Source organism: Oncorhynchus gorbuscha, linkage group LG01 (assembly GCF_021184085.1).
Source record: "Oncorhynchus gorbuscha isolate QuinsamMale2020 ecotype Even-year linkage group LG01, OgorEven_v1.0, whole genome shotgun sequence".
NCBI lineage: Eukaryota > Metazoa > Chordata > Actinopteri > Salmoniformes > Salmonidae > Oncorhynchus > Oncorhynchus gorbuscha.
In genome coordinates, this window is record NC_060173.1 from 4,047,327 (window position 1) to 4,056,909 (window position 9,583).

A 9,583-nucleotide genomic window follows, 5' to 3' on the forward strand; every position below is an offset into this window, starting at 1 on the left:
GCATGTTGATTTGTCTGCTGTGAAAATGATACACATTCACGTTTTTCCAGTTGCCAACAATAGAAACGCCCATTTTGACGTCACGACATAACGTTACCATACACACGGCAGGTCTAATGATCCGTGACATACTGTATAATAACAATATTCTGTCATCTTCCTGAATTCCTCATCAGGTGAGGCAGGGGCCAACATCATTGATGTGGCTAAGGATGCCCGGAAGCGTTTCCTGGGTCCTATGCATCCGTCTTTCAACCTGGTCAAGATCATGCGTAACATGCTGTATAAAACCCTGCCACCCGATTCCCACCACAGAGCCACAGGGAAGCTGGGCATATCACTGACCAGGGTGACCGACGGAGAGAATGTCTTGGTGTCCCACTTCAACAGCAAGGAGGAGCTGGTGCAGGTGAGGGGCCAAAAAACATGTTCTGATCGGAATAAATGACCATTGAGACACATAGGACTGGTTTCCCAGACACAGATTAAGCCTGATCCTGGACAAAAAAAAAAAAAAACATTCTCCATGGAGATTCTATTCTATTGAAATAATCTCAGGTTAACCCAGAACAAACATTTTGCGTAATTTGTCAGATGGTTGATTAAGTTCTGGGTCCAGAAGAGATTGGAACCGGAACAAGGGAGCTCCACCCTCTCTCTTTGCAAGTCTAAATGTCCCCTCCCCTTTCCAAAAATCTAAAGAAGCTAACAGTTGCAAAATCGTGATTTTTTTCCAAAGCACCTGAACTAATGCTGCTTGTTATCTGACACATCCCGTTGTATCATGACTAGGGCTGTTGTGGTGACCGTATTACCGCCACACCGGCGGTCACGAATCATGACTAGGGCTGTTGTGGTGACCGTATTACCGCCACACCGGCGGTCACGAATCATGACTAGGGCTGTTGTGGTGACCGTATTACCGCCACACCGGCAGTCACGAATCATGACTAGGGCTGTTGTGGTGACCGTATTACCGCCACACCGGCGGTCACGAATCATGACTAGGGCTGTTGTGGTGACCGTATTACCGCCACACTGGCGGTCACGAATCATGACTAGGGCTGTTGTGGTGACCGTATTACCGCCACACCGGCGGTCACGAATCATGAAGGCAGTCAAATTCCACGTTCACCTGTTCAGTCACTTTAATTAGGCTTCTTCAAGCTCTGCTGCTGCTGCTGGTCATTAGTATCCTGCCAAACTGGCTGACTGCCTGGTACTCAGCACACTGTTGTCCACAGCCAGATCAGGGCCTAACATAAGGACAACTAAATGAACTAGTGTAGCCCACAGCCAGATCAGGACCTAACATAAGGACAACTAAATGAACTAGTGTAGCCCACAGCCACATGGCACAGCCAGATCAGGGCCTAACATAAGGACAACTAAATGAACTAGTGTAGCCCACAGCCAGATCAGGACCTAACATAAGGACAACTAAATGAACTAGTGTAGCCCACAGCCACATGGCACAGCCAGATCAGGGCCTAACATAAGGACAACTAAATGAACTAGTGTAGCCCACAGCCACATGGCACAGCCAGATCAGGGCCTAACATAAGGACAGGACCTAACAGGACCTAACATGAGGACAGGACCTAACATAAGGACAGGACCTAACATAAGGACAGGACCTAACATGAGGACAGGACCTAACATGAGGACAGGACCTAACATGAGGACAGGACCTAACATAAGGACAGGACCTAACATGAGGACAGGACCTAACATAAGGACAGGACCTAACATGAGGACAGGACCTAACATGAGGACAGGACCTAACATGAGGACAGGACCTAACATGAGGACAGGACCTAACATAAGGACAGGACCTAACAGGACCTAAATGAGGACAGGACCTAACATAAGGACAGGACCTAACATAAGGACAGGACCTAACATAAGGACAACTCAGAGTATGTTATTCTGTTCTGTTAGATGACATTTTCTATTATCATGCTTCTTTAGACCGGTCTGAAATAAATAATGGATTTATTGTGATGGTGTAGGTAGACTATATTACATGGATTTATTGTGATGGTGTAGGTACACTATATTACATGGATTTATTGTGAAGGTGTAGACTATATTACATGGATTTATTGTGATGGTGTAGGTAGACTATATTACATGGATTTATTGTGATGGTGTAGACTATATTACATGACTATATTACATGATTTATTGTGAAGGTGTAGACTTATTACATGGATTTATTGGTGTAGACTATATTACATGGATTTACTATAGACTATATTACATGGATTTATTGTGATGGTGTAGGTAGACTATATTACATGGATTTATTGTGATGGTGTAGACTATATTACATGGATTTATTGTGATGGTGTAGGTAGGCTATATTACATGGATTTATTGTGATGGTGTAGACTATATTACATGGATTTATTGTGATGGTGTAGGTAGACTATATTACATGGATTTATTGTGATGGTGTAGGTAGACTATATTACATGGATTTATTGTGATGGTGTAGTAGACTATATTACATGGATTTATTGTGATGGTGTAGGTAGGCTATATTACATGGATTTATTGTGATGGTGTAGACTATATTACATGGATTTATTGTGATGGTGTAGTAGACTATATTACATGGATTTATTGTGATGGTGTAGGTAGGCTATATTACATGGATTTATTGTGATGGTGTAGACTATATTACATGGATTTATTGTGATGGTGTAGACTATATTACATGGATTTATTGTGATGGTGTAGGTAGACTATATTACATGGATGTATTGTGGAGGTGTAGGTAGACTATATTACATGGATTTATTGTGATGGTGTAGGCAGACTATATTACATGGATTTATTGTGATGGTGTAGGTAGACTATATTACATGGATTTATTGTGATGGTGTAGGCAGACTATATTACATGGATTTATTGTGATGGTGTAGGTAGACTATATTACATGGATTTATTGTGATGGTGTAGGTAGACTATATTACATGGATTTATTGTGAAGGTGTAGGTAGACTATATTACATGGATTTATTGTGATGGTGTAGGTAGACTATATTACATGGATTTATTGTGATGGTGTAGGTAGACTATATTACATGGATTTATTGTGATGGTGTAGACTATATTACATGGATTTATTGTGATGGTGTAGGTAGACTATATGACATGGATTTATTGTGATGGTGTAGACTATATTACATGGATTTATTGTGATGGTGTAGACTATATTACATGGATTTATTGTGATGGTGTAGGTAGACTATATTACATGGATTTATTGTGATGGTGTAGGTAGACTATATTACATGGATTTATTGTGATGGTGTAGGCAGACTATATTACATGGATTTATTGTGATGGTGTAGGTAGAATATATTACATGGATTTATTGTGATGGTGTAGACTATATTACATGGATTTATTGTGATGGTGTAGGTAGACTATATTACATGGATTTATTGTGATGGTGTAGGTAGACTATATTACATGGATTTATTGTGATGGTGTAGACTATATTACATGGATTTATTGTGATGGTGTAGGTAGACTATATTACATGGATTTATTGTGATGGTGTAGACTATATTACATGGATTTATTGTGATGGTGTAGACTATATTACATGGATTTATTGTGATGGTGTAGGTAGACTATATTACATGGATTTATTGTGATGGTGTAGGTAGACTATATTACATGGATTTATTGTGATGGTGTAGGTAGACTATATTACATGGATTTATTGTGATGGTGTAGACTATATTACATGGATTTATTGTGATGGTGTAGGTAGACTATATTACATGGATTTATTGTGATGGTGTAGGTAGACTATATTACATGGATTTATTGTGATGGTGTAGACTATATTACATGGATTTATTGTGATGTAGACTATATTACATGGATTTATTGTGATGGTGTAGACTATATTACATGGATTTATTGTGATGGTGTAGGTAGACTATATTACATGGATTTATTGTGATGGTGTAGGTAGACTATATTACATGGATTTATTGTGATGGTGTAGGTAGATTATATTACATGGATTCATTGTGATGGTGTAGACTATATTACATGGATTTATTGTGATGGTGTAGACTATATTACATGGATTTATTGTGATGGTGTAGGCTATATTACATGGATTTATTGTGATGGTGTAGGTAGACTATATTACATGGATTTATTGTGATGGTGTAGGTAGACTATATTACATGGATTTAGTGTGTGGTGTAGGTAGACTATATTACATGGATTTATTGTGAAGGTGTAGACTATATTACATGGATTTATTGTGATGGTGTAGACTATATTACATGGATTTATTGTGATGGTGTAGACTATATTACATGGATTTACTGTGATGGTGTAGGTAGACTATATTACATGGATTTATTGTGATGGTGTAGACTATATTACATGGATTTATTGTGATGGTGTAGACTATATTACATGGATTTATTGTGATGGTGTAGACTATATTACATGGATTTATTGTGATGGTGTAGGTAGACTATATTACATGGATTTATTGTGATGGTGTAGGTAGACTATATTACATGGATTTATTGTGATGGTGTAGACTATATTACATGGATTTATTGTGATGGTGTAGGTAGACTATATTACATGGATTTATTGTGATGGTGTAGGTAGACTATATTACATGGATTTATTGTGATGGTGTAGACTATATTACATGGATTTATTGTGATGGTGTAGACTATATTACATGGATTTATTGTGATGGTGTAGACTATATTACATGGATTTATTGTGATGGTGTAGACTATATTACATGGATTTATTGTGATGGTGTAGACTATATTACATGGATTTATTGTGATGGTGTAGACTATATTACATGGATTTATTGTGATGGTGTAGGTAGACTATATTACATGGATTTATTGTGATGGTGTAGGTAGACTATATTACATGGATTTATTGTGATGGTGTAGGTAGATTATATTACATGGATTCATTGTGATGGTGTAGACTATATTACATGGATTTATTGTGATGGTGTAGACTATATTACATGGATTTATTGTGATGGTGTAGGCTATATTACATGGATTTATTGTGATGGTGTAGGTAGACTATATTACATGGATTTATTGTGATGGTGTAGGTAGACTATATTACATGGATTTAGTGTGATGGTGTAGGTAGACTATATTACATGGATTTATTGTGAAGGTGTAGACTATATTACATGGATTTATTGTGATGGTGTAGACTATATTACATGGATTTATTGTGATGGTGTAGACTATATTACATGGATTTATTGTGATGGTGTAGGTAGACTATATTACATGGATTTATTGTGATGGTGTAGGTAGACTATATTACATGGATTTATTGTGATGGTGTAGACTATATTACATGGATTTATTGTGATGGTGTAGGTAGACTATATTACATGGATTTATTGTGATGGTGTAGGTAGACTATATTACATGGATTTATTGTGATGGTGTAGGTAGGCTATATTACATGGATTTATTGTGAGGTGTAGGCTATATTACATGGATTTATTGTGAAGGTGTAGGCTATATTACATGGATTTATTGTGAAGGTGTAGGCTATATTACATGGATTTATTGTGAAGGTGTAGGCTATATTACATGGATTTATTGTGATGGTGTAGGTAGACTATATTACATGGATTTATTGTGAAGGTGTAGACTATATTACATGGATTTATTGTGAAGGTGTAGACTATATTACATGGATTTATTGTGATGGTGTAGGTAGACTATATTACATGGATTTATTGTGATGGTGTAGACTATATTACATGGATTTATTGTGATGGTGTAGACTATATTACATGGATTTATTGTGATGGTGTAGGTAGACTATATTACATGGATTTATTGTGATGGTGTAGGTAGACTATATTACATGGATTTATTGTGATGGTGTAGGTAGACTATATTACATGGATTTATTGTGATGGTGTAGACTATATTACATGGATTTATTGTGATGGTGTAGGTAGACTATATTACATGGATTTATTGTGATGGTGTAGGTAGACTATATTACATGGATTTATTGTGATGGTGTAGACTATATTACATGGATTTATTGTGATGGTGTAGACTATATTACATGGATTTATTGTGATGGTGTAGACTATATTACATGGATTTATTGTGATGGTGTAGGTAGACTATATTACATGGATTTATTGTGATGGTGTAGGTAGACTATATACATGGATTTATTGTGATGGTGTAGGTAGATTATATTACATGGATTCATTGTGATGGTGTAGACTATATTACATGGATTTATTGTGATGGTGTAGACTATATTATTTATGGATTTATTGTGATGGTGTAGGCTATATTACATGGATTTATTGTGATGGTGTAGGTAGACTATATTACATGGATTTATTGTGATGGTGTAGGTAGACTATATTACATGGATTTAGTGTGATGGTGTAGGTAGACTATATTACATGGATTTATTGTGAAGGTGTAGACTATATTACATGGATTTATTGTGATGGTGTAGACTATATTACATGGATTTATTGTGATGGTGTAGACTATATTACATGGATTTACTGTGATGGTGTAGGTAGACTATATTACATGGATTTATTGTGATGGTGTAGACTATATTACATGGATTTATTGTGATGGTGTAGACTATATTACATGGATTTATTGTGATGGTGTAGACTATATTACATGGATTTATTGTGATGGTGTAGGTAGACTATATTACATGGATTTATTGTGATGGTGTAGGTAGACTATATTACATGGATTTATTGTGATGGTGTAGACTATATTACATGGATTTATTGTGATGGTGTAGGTAGACTATATTACATGGATTTATTGTGATGGTGTAGGTAGACTATATTACATGGATTTATTGTGATGGTGTAGACTATATTACATGGATTGATTGTGATGGTGTAGACTATATTACATGGATTTATTGTGATGGTGTAGACTATATTACATGGATTTATTGTGATGGTGTAGACTATATTACATGGATTTATTGTGATGGTGTAGACTATATTACATGGATTTATTGTGATGGTGTAGACTATATTACATGGATTTATTGTGATGGTGTAGGTAGACTATATTACATGGATTTATTGTGATGGTGTAGGTAGACTATATTACATGGATTTATTGTGATGGTGTAGGTAGATTATATTACATGGATTCATTGTGATGGTGTAGACTATATTACATGGATTTATTGTGATGGTGTAGACTATATTACATGGATTTATTGTGATGGTGTAGGCTATATTACATGGATTTATTGTGATGGTGTAGGTAGACTATATTACATGGATTTATTGTGATGGTGTAGGTAGACTATATTACATGGATTTAGTGTGATGGTGTAGGTAGACTATATTACATGGATTTATTGTGAAGGTGTAGACTATATTACATGGATTTATTGTGATGGTGTAGACTATATTACATGGATTTATTGTGATGGTGTAGACTATATTACATGGATTTATTGTGATGGTGTAGGTAGACTATATTACATGGATTTATTGTGATGGTGTAGGTAGACTATATTACATGGATTTATTGTGATGGTGTAGACTATATTACATGGATTTATTGTGATGGTGTAGGTAGACTATATTACATGGATTTATTGTGATGGTGTAGGTAGACTATATTACATGGATTTATTGTGATGGTGTAGGTAGGCTATATTACATGGATTTATTGTGAAGGTGTAGGCTATATTACATGGATTTATTGTGAAGGTGTAGGCTATATTACATGGATTTATTGTGAAGGTGTAGGCTATATTACATGGATTTATTGTGAAGGTGTAGGCTATATTACATGGATTTATTGTGATGGTGTAGGTAGACTATATTACATGGATTTATTGTGAAGGTGTAGACTATATTACATGGATTTATTGTGAAGGTGTAGACTATATTACATGGATTTATTGTGATGGTGTAGGTAGACTATATTACATGGATTTATTGTGATGGTGTAGACTATATTACATGGATTTATTGTGATGGTGTAGGTAGACTATATTACATGGATTTATTGTGATGGTGTAGGTAGACTATATTACATGGATTTATTGTGATGGTGTAGGTAGACTATATTACATGGATTTATTGTGATGGTGTAGGTAGACTATATTACATGGATTTATTGTGATGGTGTAGGTAGACTATATTACATGGATTTATTGTGATGGTGTGATGGTGTAGACTATATTACATGGATTTATTGTGATGGTGTAGGCTATGTTACATGGATTTATTGTGATGGTGTAGGTAGACTATATTACATGGATTTATTGTGATGGTGTAGACTATATTACATGGATTTATTGTGATGGTGTAGGTAGACTATATTACATGGATTTATTGTGATGGTGTAGACTATATTACATGGATTTATTGTGATGGTGTAGGTAGACTATATTACATGGATTTATTGTGATGGTGTAGGTAGACTATATTACATGGATTTATTGTGATGGTGTAGGTAGGCTATATTACATGGATTTATTGTGAAGGTGTAGGCTATATTACATGGATTTATTGTGAAGGTGTAGGCTATATTACATGGATTTATTGTGAAGGTGTAGGCTATATTACATGGATTTATTGTGAAGGTGTAGGCTATATTACATGGATTTATTGTGATGGTGTAGGTAGACTATATTACATGGATTTATTGTGAAGGTGTAGGTAGACTATATTACATGGATTTATTGTGAAGGTGTAGACTATATTACATGGATTTATTGTGATGGTGTAGGTAGACTATATTACATGGATTTATTGTGATGGTGTAGACTATATTACATGGATTTATTGTGATGGTGTAGACTATATTACATGGATTTATTGTGATGGTGTAGGTAGACTATATTACATGGATTTATTGTGATGGTGTAGGTAGACTATATTACATGGATTTATTGTGATGGTGTAGGTAGACTATATTACATGGATTTATTGTGATGGTGTAGACTATATTACATGGATTTATTGTGATGGTGTAGGTAGACTATATTACATGGATTTATTGTGATGGTGTAGGTAGACTATATTACATGGATTTATTGTGATGGTGTAGACTATATTACATGGATTTATTGTGATGGTGTAGACTATATTACATGGATTTATTGTGATGGTGTAGACTATATTACATGGATTTATTGTGATGGTGTAGGTAGACTATATTACATGGATTTATTGTGATGGTGTAGGTAGACTATATTACATGGATTTATTGTGATGGTGTAGGTAGATTATATTACATGGATTCATTGTGATGGTGTAGACTATATTACATGGATTTATTGTGATGGTGTAGACTATATTACATGGATTTATTGTGATGGTGTAGGCTATATTACATGGATTTATTGTGATGGTGTAGGTAGACTATATTACATGGATTTATTGTGATGGTGTAGGTAGACTATATTACATGGATTTAGTGTGATGGTGTAGGTAGACTATATTACATGGATTTATTGTGAAGGTGTAGACTATATTACATGGATTTATTGTGATGGTGTA

The 9,583-nt window shown here is 35.1% G+C and overlaps 1 protein-coding gene across 1 annotated transcript in view; it reads left to right on the plus strand.

Moving 5' to 3' along the window:
* The window catches only part of LOC124032000 (patatin-like phospholipase domain-containing protein 2), a 38,042-nt gene that overhangs the window by 806 nt on the left and 27,653 nt on the right, over positions 1-9,583 (plus strand). Inside the window, exon 2 of the mRNA XM_046343930.1 lies at positions 177-409. Coding sequence (XP_046199886.1) covers positions 177-409 — 233 coding nt within the window. The remainder of the gene's footprint in view (positions 1-176; positions 410-9,583) is intronic.